Raw genomic sequence first — 24,272 nt, 5'->3', positions numbered from 1 at the left:
TCGGCAAGAGGTTTGATCTATGCCCACAGGTGTAGGGTCTACCTGCTGATCGCGACCATATTTTACAAAACGTTCATCTGTGACAAGTCCTCGGGGACAGGGAGGTGGTAGAGGGGGTAATAGTACCGGAGTGCCAGCGGCAAGGGACGGGCACGTGCCTCACCTGTCTCGTCCTCTGATCGTTTGGTGACCCCGGTTTGTTGTAGTCACCACACAGGCTATGGTGTCTATATTCTGTTTTGAGCTTTTTTCTACACTTTTTCTTTTCAAATCAAGAGGTTTCACTCTATAGCGTGATTGCCAAACTTTGCAAGTTTCACAAACGTGGCAAAATGTGCGATTTTCAAAGATTTTCACCGTGCCGCACCTGTCTTGTCCTCTGATCGTTTGGTGATCCCGGTTTGTAAGAGCCCCGAGCCCTACACAGGCTATGGTACCGACATTAGATTTTATGTCTGTGTATTTTCTACATTTTTTCCTAACAAAGAGGGGGCGATTTTGTACTTTATAACTTGATTGCCACACTAGGCAAGTTTCATAAACGTGGCAAAAATGTGCACTTTCAAAGATTTTCCACTGAAGAGGGCGTGCGTACACATACATTAACCATCTGTCATATTTTGCCTTCGTATTGTGGTAAAGTACCCTGCGGGCATTAAGGGAAAATCAAGGTCTTCCCTGTCAACTGTCAACATGACCTGCCCCATTGTCTCTTGAACAAACTATCGAAACACAACAACACCCTCGCGGCTAGTCTCCTGAACAGACTTCGGGATTGGACGCTTTATATTGCGTATCATGTGCTGTTCAGTTCTGAGTGTACGTCAGTTGCCTACAAGACACCAGGTACAATCAGAACTAGAATCCAGTCTTGTTAGGTTTGGTCCGCTTCTAGCGGTCGCTACAATACATGTATGTACCGCGCCAACCATTGGAAGCTACCTGAAGCTAACAAGACTGGATTCCAGGCTATTCTGAACTGTCATACAATCAGAAAACAACATATAATCAGCCCCCCAAAAGGCCCAACCCGAAAGCCTGCTAACAAGGCTACTTACGGTGGCCTGTTTGTAGGCTAGTTAGTTAGCAGTGAAATGTGGTCCCGTGTGAGCGTGTTTGCAAGCGGGCCTGTCCGAGGCTTGTCTCGTGGGTTAGTAAGCTAACGGCCGTCCCGAGCCCCGGGGCCTGACTTCTCCCCTCCCTAACTGATTTATCACCAGGCCTCGCCGTTCCCAAGCTGCTGGCATCTGACTCACGCCTTCCCGACTCCTGCCCTGCTAGCATGGGGAGTTTTGTATCCCGCCACCCCTTCATTTATATCATGCGAACAAAAGATTTATTATCTGAAGTGGCAAAGCACAGAACTTTTCCATCCATCGAGGGAAAATAAAATTACGGCTTCTGACCTATTACCGCCCTGGGCCCCACATTTATCACAATTGGGCCGGGCTGGAGGCAATGACCATTTGATCTAATTGGGCGCAGCCAGTCACGGAAGGTGGAGGTGTAGGAAAAACATGGCAGGAAACTCGCGATCGCGCCAACGTGTGGTCGAGCAAAGGTCATGGGTCAGAGCGCTTACTCCGTGACCAGGTAATAAATTATAAAGCTTTTGAAACCCGAAACTCTAGTTTGGATAGTGAGGTGGTGCATCTACTCCGCGGGCAGACTCGACCCCGTCAGGTAGGCGCCGGGCACCTGGGAGAACACCTACGGGCCTGCCCGCACCTGTTCCCGAGAGTCCTCCCCGGCACGTGCCGGGCACGCGACCGTCTAAATACAGCCCCAACAACCCGCCCCTCCCACACCTCTCACGCCCGGCTGAATGGCCGCTATTACACGCTCATTAAGACAGTTACCCTCCACTTTGCAATGATTACGGCTGGTCAGAGTGAACAGTTGGTCGACTGGCTACAGGCGAAACCAATGCTAGCTTACTTAAGCAAAAATAACCGTGAAATTCAGTTCTTCTGATAAAAAAAGCCACGTTCTAGCCTTCACAAAAGTTGTTTGTGTCACAAATAAAATACAGTCAATATCGCCCGAGAAGACCACTCAGGGGGCCGATAAAATCTGGTCTGTGTGGACAGGTGGTCACTATGTATATAGATAGGATTCTTATTTTTTTCTAATGCCTGTGTCAATTGGAAACATATACGAAGGACCACCAAAAAGTGATCGCATTGACAAGTTGGTATTTATGTAGAGATGGTTACTTGTACAAATTTGACTGTACGTAAGTGCTAAGTTGGACATATCAATTGCTAGAGTTTAGCTTTTTTTCCCTTCTATGGTTTCTTTGTTAGCACCATGAAAACAAAACTGTGACTAATGACTGTCATGTTTCCGGAAGAACTATAAGACAAAAGTTGTTTTCCTGCTTTCGTTGGAACAAATCTGCGGATTTAAGCTGATCCCTCGGATAATCCCGACCCTAATCCGTGTCTAACACCGCCCAGTCCCTCCCCCTCCGACCTGGCGCGCCATATGTTTATGTGACGCCAGCCGAATCAGGCCGTAATTGCAACATTTCGTCAAATGGATGAGATGATTTGATGGATGCGGCCTCTAGGTCCGCGATCTCTTTCTACCCCCGTCCGGATGGCGTGCCAAAACTCGCACTGGGGTCATTTGGCGCTGATTCTGCCCCAATCCCCTCTAGAATATAAACGTTTCAGACCATTTCAGCTACAAGTGAGCCACATTAGCGACAACAAGACCTGGGAGACCGAGAACTAAAGAACCGGGCACAAACACGAGATCTGTCTTATTGTCGTTCCAAAATAACCAAAACAAGATAGCTAGCATGTGATCCGTATGGTCCATTCCTGGCAGCATGCCACAATGGACGATGCATACTTGTGTACACTCCTTCCCTCTAGTTTTTATTCCGACGACATTTGAATGTAGGCCCACACAAAGAGCCCCGACGCACCCCCATTTTCTGTGTTTATCCAAGCGCACAGGTGAACGATGACGTCACACGCCCTGCTCACCTGGTGTTAAGTGCACAGGTAACATTATAAGATACGGCCCGTATGCTGCCATGTTCCGCCCGTCGCCTTGTGAAAGTGAAAACCCCATGTGGGGTCCGGTGTGACAGAGAGAGGAGTTGTTTATGCTGCCAATTGTAATTGTCAATTGGACGTCACTTTACGTGGGGGGCGTGGCCACGGAGACAGGGTCACGCAAACTGACCGTCAATCATATGACGTCAGATGGTAACGGAGCCAAGGAACTCGCGTTCGGTTTGACCCGGTGGGACTACATGACAAAACGCCAGGCTACTTCTTCACAAACGTTTCCTATTTATGAAATAAACATTCAAGTCAGATAATCGTTTATGAAACAATATTAACGTGGGAATGGTAGGTTGGGAATGGTAAATCTAAGTCTAATTTGTTGGTAGTATTGTCTAACTTAATGGCAGAATAATTGAAAAGAAAAACATTCAGGTAGAAGGATTTGTAACGTTTACTTCGCTGCTGTCACGTATGTCACTTTCCTACATCTCGTGGAACGAGTTGTGCATTCTTCAAACTTGAAAGAAAAATATTACATAAATGTTTAATTGTTAGTCATTAAGTTCATTCTGATGTTGGTTACATTTTGTTTTTGGTATACAAGTAACTTACCCGACAAGCTGAGCGATATCAACTTGCATTCATGAAGAAAGATATCAATAGTTTTACTCAGAAATGTCTGCAACTAGACTCTGAATAAGTAGAAGTTCGTAAAGCGAAAGATGAGTTTTATAAAAATTTGTTCTGAGCAAATATGCTCTTTCAAAAACGACAGCGAATTCTGAAACTTTTCGTATCAATTTCGTGATTAAGTTTGTCATGATTCTAAAGTGTTGCAATGTGAAAAAAACTCTTGGTTTATCTTTCGTCACTCTTAATGATATTAATTTTCGGCAAGATTGCACTTTCACAAATTCTACAGAAAGAGAAATAAGTAAAGCCCAAGTAATTTACCCACCTTTAAGATTAGGAACGAATTTATCATCTCTACTTTGGGGACAATTTAAGATTCACCCCTCCCGCTCTCACGTTACATTCACACAGTCATGGCTACAACTGTGGCGCTAAGCCGCCAAATTCCGCCACTTTCCAAAATAAATTATTCAAGAAACAAAAAGAGCAGTTAAGACTGTGCGGCCAGATACGATATCTTCTCCTTAAATCGCGGCAAAATTACATCAGTGAAATCTAATTGTGCAGCTCCGGTTGTTGCAGGGGGAGGGCGAGCCGCTACCGGGACGCGAACGGGAGATCAAATGACGCTATAATAGGGAGACCGCCGTGTTTACATTTATAATGAAATACGCGGTATTGGAGCAAATTTGGCATGAATTTTTTAGAACTTTGAGTTCCTATACACGTGTGTGTGTACGCGGGGATTGTGTACGCGAGAATTTGGCGGGAAAATGAAGTAGAGGGCGCCGCTGAGCGTTGCAAACCGCAGCTTGGGGCGGTATTTTTATTCGTCGTTCATTTTTAAATGGCGGGTGAGCGGACACATTGATGCAGTATGCGGTATCCCGATCGAATACTTTGCACATCGAAATCCACCCACTACTTTGGGGTGTCGCCGTGAAGGCATACTTGCACGTTTTCCGCTAAATAAAGAGTAATAGCGATTCAAGGCACAGAAAAATACTGAAACTGGGATGTTTTCCTCCCGAATTTCGAACCCCGCCCTAACGACGCACCTGGTCACGTACGGAGTCAATTGTTGTCGTCTGCGAAATGTCCCGGATGGACCGCACGTTCTCCCAGGTGAAAAATGTGCGGGCGGCCGTGAGTGGTGCATTGATATATCTTCCCAATATAAACTGGTCACGTTCTGCCTACTGTTTACACCACGATATCATCTTTTCTCATGGATCAGATTCAAAACATTCCCAGTTGAGCCAAAGGCGCAAATATTAAAGATTTGTTTAGATTTTGTCATTTGTTTCTGTATAAGTTTAGAGAACAATAGATGAGGTCATCTTTGTGCATCCCCTTGTCAGGTACACATTTTTGTTTCGATCTCTCGAAATGCCGCAACGATATTTCTGTTCTATATGAAAATTTTGTTTGAAACGTGAACATGTTCAATCACACAGGTAGTAAACATACTGATTTACAAGACTACAGGAGACAATAACAAGCATTGTTCCGGATATATCCGACATGTCACCTGCGGGTACATATCACATTCGTTACATCGTAACTCCCGGATGAGGTGCCGAAATGAGAATTTTATGGACAACATTTCATCAAATTTGGAAGGAAGAATTTCAATTTGTTCCTGATAAAATCGAACAATGCGTTTCCGTGCCGGTCTGGTCCCACGTATAACGTTGATTATGTTTTTGTAACCATATGTCGCGTCAATTAACCTTTTGTTCGCGACGTTTTCACCCGAACAGTAATTTAGAAACGATTTAAAACCCGTCGTCCCCTTGTTACATGTTCGTTAGAAAAAAAAAGGCCGTTATTCACTCCAGACTTCCGCGGAGGTGCTTTATCCATTAGGTTAAAGAGAGTCACAAAAATAAGAGCCAAATTACATTCTGCTGGTGATGGTTGTTGATAGCAGCGGCTGAAATTTAATTTGGACATCCCGGTATCCCTCCTTTTTATCGTGGAGCGGCGCAGAGCGCGCTAATCTCTCCCAGTCTGTGTTATCTTCGGCTAAAACGTCGCACAGCTCCAACATTCCGCTTTACTCGTAAACACCGTTTCGATCGGTTTTACTGGAAGGTGCTGTTTCAGGATTCGTTTGGACAGTTTGTAGGAATCGAAGAAAAACACGTCTTTCTTGTGAACGTAAATACGTAAACAACTGAAATCTTTTGAAGAGTGAAATATCATATTTGTTAACATCTTTGCCTTTCACAAGGTAAGCCGTTACTTGGGAGTAGATGTAACTCATTCAAAATGTTACAACCCCTAACAATATCAGAAGAAAATGCTTACACTAGCACAAAATTCGCATCTCCTAAAGAAAATGCCATAAATCTACAGTATTATCTATGTATCCTTTCTAACGTGTATAACATTGAAATGACATCCACCCCGCTGACCCTACCCCGCGTCCTTCCCACACGGCTCCCGCTAAACGGAGGAAACAGCACTATTCCGTCCGAAAATCCCCCACCTCGCCTCCGGAATGCCGATTCGGTGGAAACGAAATTTAGGGGAGATCTTCTCCAATCTGTGAGGTAATGGCCTCCCCGCCACCATTACTGACAAGTCAGGGGTGGTCAGATCTGGAGGACGGGCCATGGGCTGATTTTTCTCAGATACGGAACCACGCTCTCAACAAATTACAAAGCACCGCGTCACAACAGAAACGGACCTTCGCAAAAAAACTGAGCGATGCTTCGAGAATTTTTCTTAGACATGAAATCACGCTTATCATCCCAACAGTGTAGCGTCACAATAATGCAATATAACCTTGTACTAAATGTTATAGTATCTTGCAGCAAGAGCTTAACTGTGCCGTACTGTTCCCCGTGTATAATTTCGTTTGTATCCTATTCCTGCACTTCTTGTTATATCCGAATCTGTTTGAATATTTTCCGTTTGGTATCTATCTATATATTGTGCGAGTATACTACATGTACTATGTTTTCAGGGTAATGTAGTCTGGTATTTTATTTATTAAAGATATTATATTTGGATAGGGATATTTTTGATATGTTTCTTGTAAGATTGTAATGATTATGTGCGCGTTTATCTTGAAGAATCAAAGAGGGAATCGGAAAGAAGATATGTCGCTAACTCATCACGAAAATCAAAATATCATTCTCCGAATATTTTGAACAAGATTAAATCAGCGTCAGCAAAAAAGTCTATGTGTCGCAGATAATAAAAGATTGTATTTAGACAGAACATAATTTTTTTCTGAGCAAAAGAATCTCGAAATCTGCAAGCAATCTTCCAACCGCGTGAAACGTAGGAAATTTGAAGCTACAGTTGCATCAACTAGTGTTAAACCATGTATTTAGACTGTACACGAACTACAAATCTTACTCGTATCAGAAGCAGAATACCCGTGTATTTGGAGGAAGCGTCAGTGTCTGTCATTTTGTCTGTGAATCTGCTATTACCGCTGAATGTGTGGGAAAGTGCCGGGGGCGAGACACTGCCACACGACCCGGGATAAGCAGCGTTTATCGCGGGGATTTCTCTCCGTCACGCACAGGACTATTTGGTTATACAAATGTACAACAACCGTTCTTCGAAGAATTCAGTTCCCGTGCAATATCAACAAAACAGGACTCAAAGTACATGTAGTACTGGTTTGATCTTGAAACGCGATTACAGGATACCCTTTTGTTTGGTACATTCATTTTCGCACTGGAAAATATAGTAGTAGTTCTCACTAGCTTGGTTCGTTACAAAATTCTACCACTGGAAAAGATTAGATGGATCCGCAAAATTTAGGGAACTTAAGACGACTGCACGCTGTGCGATATCATGGTTTCACGGTAACGCTGTAGGTACAGTCAAACCTTTACAAGTGACCACCTATACATAAGGACCACCTGGCCAATGTGATCACATTTTGGTGGTCCATTCGATAATTTTTCTATAGTGACCACCTGTCCACATAGACTAGCCTCTACCAGGCTCCGCGAGATGGCTGGGAAAATAGTAGGAATCGGCAAATAAAGGGAATTAGCTACGGAGAGAGGGTCCAATCTGGAGAGAGGGTATATCTGCCATCCACGGATGGCAGACTGTCCTCTCTCCGTAGCTAACTCCCTTGGCACACTATTCACTCTATTACGGCAAATTTCTACTATTTTTCCAGCCATCCCGCGGAGCCTGGTAGAGGCTACACATAGACCGTATTTCATCTGAATGGTCTTCTTGGGAAGTTATAAATGTAGCTTGAAAAGTTGCCACAATTGATAAAATGTATACTCTTTTGTTTGGGGCAGTTTTAGAGGAAGTTTGAAATTGAATGAATTCTTTTTGCAACATTTAAAGTGCATTGCATCAAAGTGTCTAAAGATGAAGACAGGAGAGGAACGCTTCAGTGATTTATCAATTTAGTTTCTACCTTATTATGATAACAACAGCAGATTTACAGAATAAAAAGCCGCATGTCCCCCGGGATATGTTCCGCACGCCGGTTCAAATGCACGTCAGGGGCTTGACGTCACCCCAGCCTCTGGACGTAAGACCGACACAGCTTTCTTTAAGTCTGTCTCTCTTTACTCAAATCACATAAACTGACAGTCTGTGTCAAAAGCCGGGGGTCCCGTGTTTGAGAAGAGCCACACCACGAGCACATTAAAGATCCCACCACACTTATTCAAAAGAGTATGCTGGGTCCATCCCGGTGGGAGTGGCCAGTCTGGTCTTACACAGCTTGTACTTATTGTACAAAACTTGTGTGTTACGCCTAAAGGCTGTTCACAGGTTATACGAAACAAACAAACAAACGAACTAACAAACAAAACAACAAACAAACAAAACAACAAACAAGGCAACAAACGAGTGAAAAAAACATGAATCGTGGTTCGCGAAATGCAGAGAAATCAACGACACTTGGTCTATGGGAAGCCCTGTCTTATTTGGAATGTTCATTCTAGCTATCCCTACCCAACCCTTAAGTAGGTTTCCCATAGTTGAATTCAAACTTACGGAAGTGTCATCACTGCTAAGGAAGACGTAAGGATTGTTGTTCCGCTAAGTAAGACAAACAAACAAACAAGCAACGGGGTAAACACACGGGTATTTCAACAGCCGCATCGCGCGAGACTTTAGCATTGAGCAACAATTTGAAATATTTGCCGTATCAATTGAAAGCATACCTATGGTACAGAACTCTATTTACGCTTATAGCCTGTTACAATATGATATATCATGTTAGCGTTCATTTAGAAATATATGCGACAATGTATCTTGCACTTAATTATGTCGGAGAAATGTGCAATTAACAGAGATAGATTATGACGCTAGCGCAAATGTATGAAATGTTAAAAGCAGGGTGACATTTTCTACATGCGTTTTGAAAAATTTACGTCAGGGAAGCAAACAAAAAAGGACAGATTGAATTTTCAAAATTAATTAAAAACAGCAAAACTATTGTAATGAACCAAGTTTCATGCGCAACTTACAGAAAGCTAATTACAGTGACTCTTATCAAAATCTGTACGAAAATCTGTTGTTAGTAAGAAAGCTTCAGACCCTTACCTGCATGGAGGTTCCTCCGAGGTCCAGCCGATACTGATGCTGTAGGAGAGAAAACAAACATTTAGAGGAACGGAAAACACGAACATCTACATCATATCTGATCCAGATGAATGACTCATTTTGCATGTTACTGTTGATGATTGTGAGAACGATGAAAACGGTTTGACAGAGAAAATCAGATTTCTGAAGCATTTCAGTATCTAGTGTCCCTAGATTCCTAACCGAGTATATTTTGTTCTAGAAGTTAGAGATTAGAGATTTTGCTGGGTTAAAACGTATTTGATTCATCACAGCGTTAAGTTACTGCTATATATACACTTTCCTGTGTTAATGAAACGAAAATAACCTACAAATGTTACTGCCTTAGGTATGGTTTTATATCTTGAAATGCAGACGTTTTGGTTCAGCACTGTACAATATTACATAATGACGTCTACACATAAATGTATATACTAAGAAGGGGACATTATAGTTTTGAAGAAAACTCAAAACATAGTTCATGTGTACACAACGGTAAAGAAATGTTTACGTTTGGAACAATAGCGCGATTGCTGCATTAGATAGCCTATGTCTATGTGGTATTCACATTTATGGCAAATTTGCACAATATTTCAAAGCCCGTTACAAGGTAAGCTTCTTGTATAAGATCTGTAATGGTGTAAAGGTAAAATATACATTTCTGATATTTCCAGAGGTCGGTTTATTTCCCATTGTGTGACAGGAACCGTCTGTGTGAGAGGCCCCACGGCGGCGCGGATGTCAGCGTTTTTAGCCGCTCGGAAAAACGATGTTGAAAGAGTGCTCCTCCGGGACTATGAACTAACATATCATGACGACGGATACGTTTTCCTGCATAGTTGGGGCCTTGGGAGAATCTACAAGGTTCCTCGGCACATATCCACGGGACACGTCCGTCCGATGTACCGTAGGTGCGACTCCGCCGAGCTGACTTAATCTGGCACATGAGAAATTCATCGCCGAGTGATCCCCGGGGTGGATGTGAGATTTCCACCTCCCCGAGGAATTCATCTCTCTGTTTCTTCCTTCTGTAAACTCTGTTTATACAATATGCTTCCACCTTTATAAGCCATGGTTGCCTTTAAGAAAATATGCACACACAGCGCACAACACGAAGCATACGACAACCTGTTTACCTGCGTTTGTGCGAGACAATAGGACGATGTTTTCACTGAAAACCTGACCCCAATTTCCTGTATATTCACCTGCCTACAAACTTGAGGATCCCCAGTTAAATCCAGGATATGAATAGATATAAAACCTGACCCTTTACGGACTAGATACCACTTAAATCTACCAATGCACGGAATGTGGAGAAGGACGTACAGAATTGAGGGAAACAAAAAACGCACGCAATTTACCGCGGCAGTTAAACGCATAGAAATGTGAATTGCGCTGGCGCCTCACGCAACGAACTGTATTTGTGGGAATTCTAATTCGGATGACTTGACTAGATAAGCGATAAAATGTCCTTGGCGACACACATAAAAGGACGATCACAAAAACGAAATTCTTTTTTTGGGAAAGAAAGCCAAATCGACAGTATGGATTCACCCGAACAGAAAATTGCACTTGATGAGATGATGGCGAAACAGAAAATCAGATTTGAAGCATCGCAATATCTACCTTGGTACCTATCTAGGTAATATGTGTACCTAGATTCCCAATCCAGTGTATTTACGGAGGTTTCTGATAAAGAATTTTTGTTAAAAAAGTAGACGACAACATGGCTAGAAATTTTAGAAATTTACAGTACTTATTTGTTGTAAGCATGGTAGAAATACATGATAAGCTCTATCATGCAGGTCAATATTTGCGGCAACAAGGAATTTCTAGCTGTAATATTGGAATTGTAAGTGGAGAAAGGGGGGCCTAACCGCGATGGTTCAGATTTTATACTGTCCACAGAAGCAGATAAAGATCGCCGAGGTAAAGGCAGATGTGGAGCGGTGATAGGGGGACGCTACCGCCTTCTGTCACTCGCGAGGCAACAACTATGTTTGTAGCGGCTAATAGTCACACAAGGACGGCTAAAACATGACACACAGTTTAGTGTTCAGGCTCTACATGTTCAATTGAGATATCTAAAGTTGTTCACACTTACAAATTAGATTATGGCACAATAATCAAGTTGCCATTAAATGGATTTTGAGACGGTTATGTACACTTTGCGTATAGAACACTCAGGAAATCCACTTGACATGAAGTCGTGTAAATGTCACCCCTCCTACGTACGAATTGTGCCCGCCACGGTCGCCATTCAAATCTCATCATCCGGACCAAATGGCAGAAGAATTACGCAGTCAAGCTCATAGCAAGCGCATTTTAAAGATCATCATATGTACATTACCGCGTAGAAAGATCCTCTCCACCACTTAGCATAAAGACCTTTAAATTTCCCGTCCTCGGTCCCGCATCAATCCAGCCTTCCGTAGACCCAATATCGTCCTGAAGGTTTCCAACCCGCCCAAACAGATGGCATTCCCGTATTGTCATCTTTTACAGCGGCCTGAGAACAGGTACGGCCGCAACCGCCCAATTTCAGGCGACGTTTTTCCAGGTGGATTGTTTGGACTATTTGGCTTTGTTTGTAGTGTGGGATTGGAACCCCTGACCCCCGGTCATGCAGTACACCTGTCGTGCTGAGGCGACCTGACAGCGCTGAACAGGCGTCAAGCAGACAACAGGATGATCCAAATTGGCCGCGAGGCAAGAAGTATTTAGTACAATTCTGAATAAAATATATTTTGTATAAATATTGGATCCTTTGCGGTATTCACTGCCTTAGCTAAACAGACGTCGGTAATTTTGAAACTCTTCTCAATAATGTTTTCTGGAAGCCGCGGTACCTGTTCTTTGTTTTTTCAGGAAGGTAGCGGTTGGATGGGTTCCGACAAAGGCAGGTAGACGTACACGAGATGTCCTTTGTTCGCGGCACGCGTCCGGGGAACCGCCCGGGGGCTTGGGCCGCCAGCCCGGCCAGCAGGCCCGTAAGGTGCCCCGGTCGACCCCCTGCCCTCCGTGTGATGCTCCGGTAAAGCACGGCGGTATTACCCGGGCCTTTCCTAGCCCCATCGAGTTCCGAATAAACACGGAATAGAGTAGGTATCATTAATACTTATGTTTCGGAAACTGGAAGAATGAAGTATGAATAGGCGACTCACCGGCGCATCTATTATACATACGGCCTAAGAGAAACTTGCATCTCTCAGCATAACTGTAAACATACATACAAAGTGCCGGTTATTAAAAATAAATTTTGCCGCCGTGAGTCGGTTAGGAGTTAAAACGGCACCGGCTATCCCGGTTTAGCGGCCACAGAGCCCGGAAAAAGCGCCGCGAGAAGCGGCTAAATCTACCTACCATGGTGAGAGGCAGGGTGTCGGGGTCTTCCCTACTCGGCGGTCGATCGTTGCTTCATTTGCAACTTTTCATGCCTTCTGTAATATACCCGGGCGGCCAGAGCCTCGTTAATTATTCATGAGGCGGCGGAAGACCCTCCCCTTTCTTGCCACCACTCTACTCCCAATGAATTGGACCAATTATCCTCCCTCAACACAAATTTCACGACATGATTAAAGATCCCCGATCCCCAGAAGACCCGGCCACCTCGAATGTAAAATTGACGGGCGAAACTTTCCAATATTCCCTGCAAAATAAAACAGACCAGGACAGCAATAAAGCCGCGTTAATATCTTAATAGTCGGCTGATCTATGGACCCTGTTACGGATATTTATTGGTTCTATTAATAAGTTGGACGCGGGGAGGGAAGGAGTAACGTCCGGGGAAGGATAGCGCGCACGCAGGGCGGCTTGTCAGGGAGTGAACAGTTCCTGCACGTAACGATGATGTGGCTAGTGGATAGCCTCGCACTAAGGCCTATCGTCAGGCTGGGGGCGGCTTGAGAGGGAGCGAACAGTTCCTGCACGTAACGATGATATAGGTAGGGGATAGCCTCGCACAAAGGCCTATCATCAGGCTCAAGGACCTTGTCAGGCTGTAGGGCAGCTTGATATAGACTGCATGGTCCCTGTACGTAAGGATGGGGCGGTTATGGGAAAGCCTCGCACACAGACATTCTTAGGGCTGTCAAAGGGCGGCTTATAATGGAGTGTATAGTTCCTGGGCGTACGACTTGTCGTAGACTGTATGGTCCCCGCACATTTGGTGGCTATGATATAGCCTCGCAAACGGACATGTCGGGCTGTCATAGACTGCATAGTTTCACGGTACGTCACTGGCGTGCGCACACAGACATATAGTGAGGCTATAGGAAGGCTTGTCATAGACTATATGGTATGTAGACCGCATGTAACTTATGATGGGGTGGCTAGCTAGAGGATAGTCTCGCATACAGGCCTAGCAGGCTGTCAGTGTTACAGGACTTGCGTTTGGCTACATGTACAGGGGGATTTCAGAGACAGACAGGCGTCACTGAGGTACCGAAGGGATAGCCTCGGACACAGGCCTATCATCAGGCTGTAGGTCGGCGCGCCATGCATACATTTGAATGGTTCCCCTACGTAACATGGGACGACTAGAGAATAGTCTCGCGCTGCTGTTGCAGGACGTTTTGTCTTAGGCTGAATGGTTAAAGCAAACAATTCATTAAGATAGTTACACATTCAACTAACCAGCTATGCAGCTAATCGCTAACAAGCTGTAGCTAACCACGTAGCTAACCAGCTAGCTAACTATAGTCCAGCCAAACTTTCCCAGCTGGATCTTAGTGCAGACTCACAGTTAAAGGCACCCAGAACACTTTATGTGGCTTCAAACTCGATTGAAAAAACACAATTTTTAAAGTCATTTCTACACATAGTAAGTTTCAATAACACTATACCATTACACATCGACATTTAAGGAGCAAAGATGCGATGTCGTTGTGTGGTGAGCACTGATAGAAATGTAACATGTAATTATCACGCAAATGTGGTAGACAGTGGCATTAAATGTCGATTTCATAAAGATTACAGCAACTAGAATATTCCCAGTTTTTAAGCCACATAGAATGCTCTGGATGCCTTCAACATTTTTTGATCGGCCATCGGTACTTTAAACGTCGGAACTGAACCGTACATGAATGAGAACACAGTGTACAGATGTATTTGATGTTATCATTGGAAATGATACATTTATCTACAGCCTGTTGATTTTACCAGAGATATTCCAATAATCATTGTTTCCAGTTCCAAAAAGATCTTTCTACATCTATCAGACAGACACAGGGATATGCACATAGTATTCAAGCGCTTAAAAGTTGGTTCCTTTGGTCTGTGCTGTACAACTCCACTTTCCTGATGTCAATCCCTAAAATGTATAGTAGCCTTTTGTTAGTATAGAAATGAAAAGCAAAATGGGCTTCTTTTGTATGACTTGTCTCCTTTGTAAATATAAAGCAATTTTAACACCCCTTCGATACTTTCCCACAATAGACGTATTGTGATACGCCATTAAGATATTCAAGGCCCGTTCTTATATCAGATATGATACCATTAGGATTTCGCAACTCAAAGCGTTATTTTAGCCATATCACACGACGTCGGCTTGACGTGACCTTTTAACTGCGAGTCTTAACGTGATTTTAGTTGCCCCAACACTTAATTAACTCCTGACGTTTTGACGCGCTGTTCCGCCAGGCTTTTTTGTTCATCATCTGTTTCGTTCCCACCGCTCTCCACTCAAGTTGTGGTTTTCTTTTATTGTGGCGAATTTGCAGCACACAGAGCTGAGTACTTACTACACAAAGCCGCTCCGCCCCTCCCTCACCCCATTAACAACCAACCATGCCTAGCGCTCAGCAGTTCTGTGTGCAGCTCTAGTACTAGTGCTGCAGATGCCACAGGCTGTAACTGCTAGCCAGCGGTATGAGGTTCCACCTGTCGGCCTCCACCTGTTCTGTTGATCCAGCCTTTGTGTCCGGTGTTGTCGTTTGTCGCGTGTGTGAGTCTGGGGAGATTACAAGGGACCGATTGAGATGTAGGCAAATCCCGCGATTAGTCGCAGGGGTCAATAGGGCACGTGGCCGGGTATTCTTCCGCAGCACGAATCTTTGTTCTGCACTCAGAAGGCTTTTTCTCTCCACCTCTTCACACTTTGCTTCTCGGCATTACACGGGGACTGCAGTTTCTAAAGAGGAGTCAGGACGAGTAGAGGCCTCGCCTGAAATGTCAATAGTCTGTAGTTATTGTTAGCTTTGCTTTGTGTTGTCGTATCCCGCCCATCGTTTTTAGATAAGTATTTGTTCACTTGTTCCCTATTTAGTCAAGTAATGAAAGTTGGATGTTAATACACGTTACAAATACAATGGTTGTAAAACAGGACAGATAGAGTATACCACAGGTCGCTGCGGGTTAGCTCTGTGTCCTGTTACTGTCAGGTTTTAAAACAGAACAACATTATTACATGTACAATCACAGTGCTATTATTATTGTTTTGTTCAGTGCCTGTTGTAGGAGAACAGGTTGCATATTTTAATTTTAAAAGAATCTGTCACCTTCTTCTTTTGAAACTAGTGAATGTAATGTTCCTGTGAAGTTAACACTACAATGTTTTTATATTTGTATTTTCGTATGTTGTAACTGATGATTACAAAGTATTCTTCTTTCATTCACTTATGCAGTCACTGTCCTGTTGTAGTATTGGTAGTTAGTTTTTGTAGAGAAAATCATGTCCGTCAATCCAGTATTAAATACAAAAGGGATTTTTTCAGACTTTTTTCATTTGGACAGTATGCCGCCATATAGCCCTTGTTATCAACTCTTGATTCGGTCCGACTGGAACTGGATGTGTCAGAAAGGAGAAGCGTTGATGTAAGAGTTTATTATCTATCTAGTACGCGTTAAAACATACAGATCGTAGATTTACAAAACAACTCTTATAAAGATTATAAACACAGCCCGCTGTAACAGCCAGAGGGAACACTTAAAGCCTCCACAGTACCATTTACGCTTTGTCATAAATCTTCATATTACAATGGATATCAATTATCATTTATTCCTCATATGTTATGGCGTGGATCGTCTCAAATATTCTTTACCTTTTTCAAAATGAGAACGGTTCTGCTGACATGTAGAATATCCATTTGTTCTCATGGCTATTGGCTACTAAAAACGATCGATGTTGGCTTATTTGCAGGGATTGTCTCTGATGATAGCAAATGCGATGTTTCACGAACGAAGTTTATACAGGGTCAAACAACCCCTTCAAACAAAAGTAATTTCTTTTGAAAGGAACATAGGCACTTTTGAGACCACCCAGCTGAAAACAATTTTGTTCTTTGCCTAAGGCCGAGAAGAGTGAGAGTTTTAAAACCAGGTGGTCTAGATTTGGCAGAGATTAACTCAGGCGGATGAATATATAAAGATCCACCAATAAAGGGTTACTAATTATGGGGTTTGTCAAAAGAAGTAACAGTAGCTTGTGGTATGAATAAGCGGAGTGATAAACACGGGAAAAGTAACCAGTCTTTATAACACGATAGGAAATGAGGTAGGCATGATTTCCTCTTGATGGTACAACATTTTCATCGGTACAAGCCAAAATTATCATGAAAGGAACCGTCCCGGGAGGAAGAAAGATAGGCAGAAAAGATGGGCAGATAATATTAGAGAATGAATTGGTTTGACACTAAGTGAAGTACTGAGAATACCAGGAAATAGAGGACGATGTAGAAAACTGGTTGTCAGATCTTCTGTGGTGCCTCAACGGCCAAACAGTATAAAGGATAGATAAAAATGAGATGATAGACCAGTACCATTAAGGATGGGTACGTGGCGTTATAATTCAAGTATCTTGTTATTCTTCTCGGTATAGAATAATTTCCTGTTTCTCCCCTCCCCAGGACTGTTCCTGGACCTACAACCACGTCTTTGTCCCCTCCGTGATTCACACAGGGTACCCTACTTCATACACTATTCATTTACTACTCAAGTTCTTTGTAATGTACATTTTACAATGATTTCATTGCTATTCCTGGTCCAACAGTCATATCTTTGTCCCCTATACATTCCACACCATACTCCATACTCGTATCCCTTTACTAGTCAAGTTCTTTGTAAAGTACACTCTACAATATTTCTTTACTAGTCAAGTTCTTTGTAAAGTACACTCCACAATATTTCTTTACTAGTCAAGTTCTTTGTAAAGTACACTCCACAATATTTCTTTACTAGTCAAGTTCTTTGTAAAGTACACTCTACAATATTTCTTTACTATTCAAGTTCCTGGTCCAATAGTCATAGCTTTGTCCCTGTGCAGTCCACACCCTACTCCTACAGTATTCCTTTCCTAGTCAGGTCCTTTGTAAGATAATCTCCTATCAGAGACTGTTTGTCCGGCCGATCCCCTCTATTTTGACAGCTTGTTATTGTCATCGCCTCACGTGAGTGGATCATCGCGATACGCACGCTGAGAGGTCAGAGGGTGATAGTCTCGCTTGCAGACTTCCAGGCAACGTCAGAGTCTAGCTTCCTTACGACTTCTTCTTTTCCGTTCATGTGCCGTTTTCTGACTTCACATCAGTAAAGATCGTTACGAGAGATGTCGAGGGGGAAAGCCTCGCTCGTAGACTTCCAGGCAACGTCAGAGTCTTAACCTCCTTGCGACTTGCTTTTTTTTACTCATCATGTGCCGTTAATTTTCTGACTCCACATCAGTTCTGATCGTTACGAGAGATGTCAGAGGGCGATAGCCTCGATCGCAGACTTCCAGCCTGCGTTAGACTCTAGATCTAGCCTTGGGCCTTTTTGCTTATTATATGCTATTATATTACTTTATGCTATTAAACTACGCACAAAAAGTTTGGAAACTTTACTTTGGCTGATCATAATTCTGTTGTTTCTTGATCAATTTCAATGCATTATGTATCGTTGAAAAGCCTGTGTGATTTCCTTTCCTATGATACCCAACTCATTATAATTGCAATCTCATGGAGCGAGCACCAGGCCTGCTTATACGAGTGGGTTGTAGAAAAAAAGTGCCTAAATTTCCATGCTATGGTCAAACACTCAGCGCAGCGCCAAACCTGTTTGTGGTGGTGTTGTCCACATCGTGAATGGAACAGTGTGTGAAGGAATGTTTTGTTCACAGTTACCGATAAGAGTAGATTTATTTAGACTGTTGGATGGGTAAATGAAAGTGTGGGCAACGAGGAGAACCCTACGCTTACTGTTGCACAGATAGACTGACTGGGTTTTGTTGTAGTCAGTGTCATGGTGTGGGGCAGTACAACGTTAACTGCCAGAGGAAAAACCAGGCTAATAATCCTAAGCAACCTCGATGTGTTAAGACATAGAGACACCTTTCTCAATCCATTCACATTTCCAAGATCCTTATTTTACCTCTGCAATATGCAAGATCTGCAAGATGATGGTGCACCGCCATAAAGAATGAGAGCCATTTCAGACCACCTCCAGGATGCAGGATTTAACAGAGGATAAAATGGCCCTCCTGCAGCCCAGATCTCAACACAATCGAACACAATCTCAGACTCTGTGATCACTGATCAGCTTGGGCGAGCTGTGCATGCAAGAATGATCAACAGAACAACACTGCTCGACCTGCGACAACTCCTTGTGAAAGAATAGCTAGGGGCCGCGTAACAAAACCGATGACAAGCATGAGGAGGATGTGTCGGGCTGTGGTGACAGTGCATGGCTTGCGTACTCAGTATTAAGCCACCTTCATCATAACTGAGGCTCCTTTGCGCATTTTTGTTGTTGATTCAAGTTCCATATTACCATCGCACACAAGCCACGTGCTACCAGCAGAAAAAAATAATAAAAATACTGAATTGAGCGTTTGACATTAGTAGGGTAATCTGGGCACTTTTTTTATGTGAACTGCTCACATAAGCAGGTCTGATGCTCGTTGCATTAATTAACAACCATATTAATTTTGGTATCAGGGGAAAGAAAATCACACAAGCTTTGTAATGATATATAAATCATTGAAATTGATCAAGAAACAACGGAGATATGATCGACCAAAGTTAAGTTTCCAAACTTTTTGTGCTGAGTTTATATGTTGTTTTTCAGCTCTTTGTCAGTTTTAGGTCACGGTAGCCAGATGATAAGAAACGTTGTTGAAAGTAGAACATAAAACATCATGTTATAAGCAAAATACACGCAACTCGTAAGCATACTAAGGTGGCTTAGTCTATATGGTTCAGCATTTGCACACATCAAGCCCACTTTCGTTGGACTGGGTTTGCTTGGGTAGCCGGTGGTCTCGCTACCGGGCGACTCGTGCGGCATGGTAGTGGGCCAAGGATGGAGTCGGGGCGGGTTCGGCCGCTCGAAAGTAGCAACACACCGCTGTCCACCAGTGTAGGAAAGGATAGAATGATTAAGGAACTTAATTCGGGTGTAATTCATAACACATGTCCTACTCACTATGTGGTCTACTGAGAACACAGTTACTATCTCCTACACTCTATTTACTACTGGGGCTCCCATACTCATACATTGAGGGAGCTAGTATGACATCCCCTGTAGTAAATAGGATTGCACCCAGTCTAGACTTTCGTGGCCATATCTTTTTGTAACGCAGAATATCGTACTTATCTATAGTGACGTGTTACAGAAACAGTATAAAAGATAGTAAAGAAAAGAGAACAACAGCAGACGTACTAAGAGAAGAGAGACTGAGAAGCATTGGGCGTTTGTATCAACAAAACTCACAAGACAGGTGGGAATTTATTAGAAAAGCCATAAAGTTCTCTCATGCAACTATCCGTGTCCCATTGTTGTGACGACATGCCTGTACCGTCCGCAGATGGCCTCTGAAATTCACCTGACACTGCGGAATGTCAGAGTAAACATGCTTATGTTGTCTTTATCTTAAAGGGATAGAACAAGGTCTGGACACCAAACACAGACTGGAGTTAACAAGGAAAGAAAAAGGGTAGGGTTGTTCTGTTAGCTAAAGTGAAAAGGACAAGCGTGAGGTATTGAACGAACGTTTTCTTTAAGTAGTTCCCGAACTGTACACGCGAAGTTTACAGATTCAATATACAAGATAACGTTGTAGTTGCGTGAACACACACCTTTCCCTGTTCTGTTTTATGACCGATCTGACACAAATTGCACCCCTGGTGTAATTATCTTGCCAATTTCGTCACCATCCACGTTTATAGTACCTTTGCTATTGTTCGTCTTGAAGGCAGTACTGTAAATGCATTTAAGTTTGCCTGGTTTTTATTTCAAGCAAAGGCGAAAATGGAGTGTTCTCGGTGGTTTTAAGTTCGCGGCAGTGCTATAGTCACATACTGGTACCGTATTGGACAAAAATGTTCGCGGTGGTTTTAAGTTTGCGGTGAAACGGTCCCGCGAAAACCGCGAACATAAAACCACCGCGAAATTTTTGCATTTACAGTAAAGGCCTTGATTCAGGCAACGCCCTCGGATCAATCATCTTGATATTAATAATCTAATGACTCCCGCTTTTTTTCCAGGTACAATGAATCAACGTGTCAAATTGTCAGTATGATTCCTACTGCATGGTTGCTTACGTTTCCTGACTTATCCACGGAGTTGGCTGAACTCGTTACAGAAAGAGCTCTTTCGATGTGCTTTTTCAGGCTATTAAGCTTAAGGGTCTGGCCATGAACATCGTGCGATCGTCGTGCGAATCACAAAAATTCTTGTGACAGGCGTGCATGTGTCCTGCAAAATTCAGCTGTAAGGAAACGCTGCCGTACATCTTTGGTGGTGGTTCTGTAACAGTCTTCTCGAGAATTCTATGACATAAAAATCGTACGACTACCTACGATAAGTGTGACCGGTTGACTATAGTCAACAATAATTTCTTCCACATGGTAGGATGGCTTCTTCCACTTTGCACATGTGTCTTTCTGTTTCCTTTTGCTGTTTTCTTCGCTCGATGTTATCGCACAGTTATATGTGAAATTAGCGTACCGCGTCTGTCATCATTATGTGACTTGGCCAAAAGAACTTCCAGGCTGTGTCGAACACTTCATAACAGGGTTGTGCGTTCAACTGCCATTCTCTTCCCCAAAGGCTAAGCAGAAGGTACCATTTCTAAAGTCACTGGAATGACTCGGCCGGGAATCGAACTCACGACCTACAGAATGCACTCTGCTCACCTGGTCATTGCACCTGTCCCACCCGTGAATGTGAAGGCGAAAGTTAGGACTGGCATCATCCAATTTCCGGGGTTCATTGTCCCTGGGCCTCTTGAGTATTGATCAATGACTTCTATCTATTATGTTATATCATGCATGTGCTATTAATCATTTTGCTATAACTGTTTGGCGTTTAATTGCAATTTGGCTGACTGACAAATGTGTACGTTAGTTGCAGGGATAGCACAGGAAGTTACGATCACCAGCAAATAGAATTTACATATAGCCTTTGCATAATACATTTGTAACATACATTACTTAAGAATATAAGAAAAAGACAAATCGAACAACTACACACAAAGAAAGAAATACAACAGCACAGGTCGTTCTGTTTTACTTTAAAGACCAGAGACATACAGCAAAGCCAAGTCAATCAAGTTAAATCGAAAGCCACTGCTAAGCATTCATGAAGATGTTATACAACTGTATTTATATCATTATATAATGTCTCAGTTTTAGTTACCGCGACAAATGACTTAAGCAGAGTAAAATGTTAAAGGAATTCTAAACGTAGACGCTTTGAAAACAGCTATGATATTTCCTTATTATTCACATTATTGAAAAACAATGATTCATGGTTCATAGAGACTCCTTCAAACGTTGATGAAATAGCTCAGGTCATGATAAACCCTGGTGCTCTATGATATAGCTTTAAAGAGCAACAAGAAAAATTACAGAATGGGTGTGGTGTCTGCTCAAATGGGGGAAGGTAAATGTAAACGACGGAGTTATGAAGTTGAAATGATGTTATTACCATTATTAATGATATTAAACCGTAAAGCTCATATTGCTTATGATTATATCCACCAAAAAGGCCGTGACAGTAGCAAGGCCACACGGAGATACTATACATGTAGACACATTACATCGTCTTAATTAGCAATTAGAGTATTGTATAGGCATTCGTAGGGAAGAATACCCTCCTCATTTATGATGTATGAAATGCATTATTAATTTTGAATTGTCCGCAGATACAGCTCGTATAGTCACAAATCATCAGGGCACGTGTAGGGAAGCATGTCAAAGTGGTACACACAATATTGTGGGAAAACAAGCTATTGTTTTGGGCTTAGTCCGGTAACTGCTCACTGAGCCAACCAACTGGTATTATTTAAGAGCAACTGTTGTGTTTACATGTAATGACAATGACAATATTGCATATTCGTGCCCAACATGGGCTAAATGCATGAGGTAACATGACGTAAAAGAAGAAAAGGAACATTGCGCCATATTCCATCTAAATCTACAGAGTCTCTTCTCTCTTCTTGAAACATTTGTACACAAATTCACATAGTTTTTCAATTATATCGTAGTTTTTAGATTACATGACACATGTGAATAACTCGTTATTTGTAAGATGCGCATATTTCTAAAAATATCGTTATAGATAATAGGGTATTAAAAGGGGACAATTCTGTAAGAGTTATGATGTTTTTAGGGGATAAGAAACAACACATCAAAGAAGAATCATTTGCAAAAGAAAGATTTCTCTCGCCGGAAGAAGTGCTACCGGCGGAATGTTGTGCACAACATGGCCACATTGTGTGTGTGTGTGGGGGGGGGGGAGTTGTTGGAAAGAACCGATCACTAACTTTTGACAGAGAGCACAAACGTGTTTTAAAAGCATCGCTGAGAGATGGAGAATTTTCACAAATTAGAGACCAAACTTGTTTCGGTAGCGGCTGTTCCATTGAAATGAACTAAATAGGAAAGGTAAGCTGTCTTAGCTAGAAATCAAGTTAAATTAAAAGGACAGAATTTGTTCATGTTTATGTGAAAATGCAATAAAATGAAAAAAAGAATTTAAAAAAAAGGACAGAATTTTTTCAATTATGCTAAAAAAGACTGTGTCAAAAGCAACACGACATGATTCGGGTAAAGTTGATACTTGTATTTCACATTTGATTGTCGTCTGGATCTTCAAGAGTACTAAATAAAACAAAAGGCACATTTCTTTTCTACAAACTTGGCAGAAATATTTCACAAGATCTATCGCCTAGCCTCTGGTCATATCGGATTTTAGCGGGATTTATCGCCAACTGGTGCAATAGGTACGTGTAGCATTCTTGCTTGATATATTTGCTGTTTTCTATTACCTTCGCCAAGAAGATTATGTTTTCGTGTGTGTGTGTGTTTGTCTGTCTGTCTGTCTATCTGTCTGTTTGTTTGTGAACAAAATAACCAGCGAAGTCATGGATGTATCTTAATGATAGATGTATTTCATCTGTTGGTTGGTGTTTGTAAAATGAAGAAATGATCAGATTCTGGCGGCTTTCGTAGGTACTGAAGCAGAGCTTTGTTTATAAGTTCTGAATACACGTACCCGGTTTCTTGTAGTTACGAAAGACTGACTACACCATACCGGGTATATTCAGAACTGGTAGAAAATTACATGTAAGAAACGGCACATACAAAAAAGCGCAAACAAAAGCCTGCAACTTGAGCGCTCTCCCCGTTCCGGCCGACCGAGGCCCCCAGTCCCCGCACGCGGCGCTCATTTGCCTGCTAACGAGGTTTTCCTGGCCGGACAGGTTCCCCATCTGTATTAATCAGCACCTATTGTGAAACTAATATCGTGTTTGTTTTCCCGAGATGGAAGCCACACGTCGTCCGTAGGACCTGTCAATCAAACCCCGCAGAAACCGCTGTTTGGAACTGACCGTGTAACTCGGGGTGATTGTGACGGATGGAGGAGGGGGTGGTTGGCGGGTGGGGTTTGTAATGAAATAAATCGTCTTTAAAGTCAAATTTTATTTCAACCAGAACAACCTGCTCATAAAAGAAGCAAATACAATAAGAAGCAAATACAACGACATGTGATTAACGAGACAATTAATAAACAAGGTTACAGGTTGAAGTGTGCTTAGAGTTGTATTTGTATTTTGAAGTTTAGGTTCTCACTGTT

General features: G+C 42.6%; 1 protein-coding gene across 6 annotated transcripts in view; it reads right to left on the bottom strand.

Moving 5' to 3' along the window:
- Positions 1-24,272, bottom strand: part of LOC136436274 (POU domain, class 4, transcription factor 3-like) — a 42,823-nt gene that overhangs the window by 5,717 nt on the left and 12,834 nt on the right. Inside the window, exons 1-3 of one of the 6 annotated variants that reach the window (XM_066430108.1) lie at positions 12,585-12,683; positions 9,204-9,242; positions 8,652-8,696 (exon numbers count right to left, since the gene is read on the bottom strand). In XM_066430108.1, the coding sequence (XP_066286205.1) occupies positions 8,652-8,696; positions 9,204-9,242; positions 12,585-12,587 (87 nt within the window). In that variant the 5' untranslated portion in view covers positions 12,588-12,683. Of the gene's footprint in view, positions 1-8,651; positions 8,697-9,203; positions 9,243-11,571; positions 11,908-12,584; positions 12,717-24,272 lie in introns of those variants that run through there. The other 5 variants (XM_066430109.1, XM_066430106.1, XM_066430110.1 and 2 more) reach the window with 5 other exon arrangements.

This window comes from Branchiostoma lanceolatum, chromosome 6 (assembly GCF_035083965.1).
Source record: "Branchiostoma lanceolatum isolate klBraLanc5 chromosome 6, klBraLanc5.hap2, whole genome shotgun sequence".
Lineage (NCBI taxonomy): Eukaryota > Metazoa > Chordata > Leptocardii > Amphioxiformes > Branchiostomatidae > Branchiostoma > Branchiostoma lanceolatum.
Note: the sequence above shows the minus strand (reverse complement) of the source record. Positions and strands in the feature narration are given on the sequence as shown.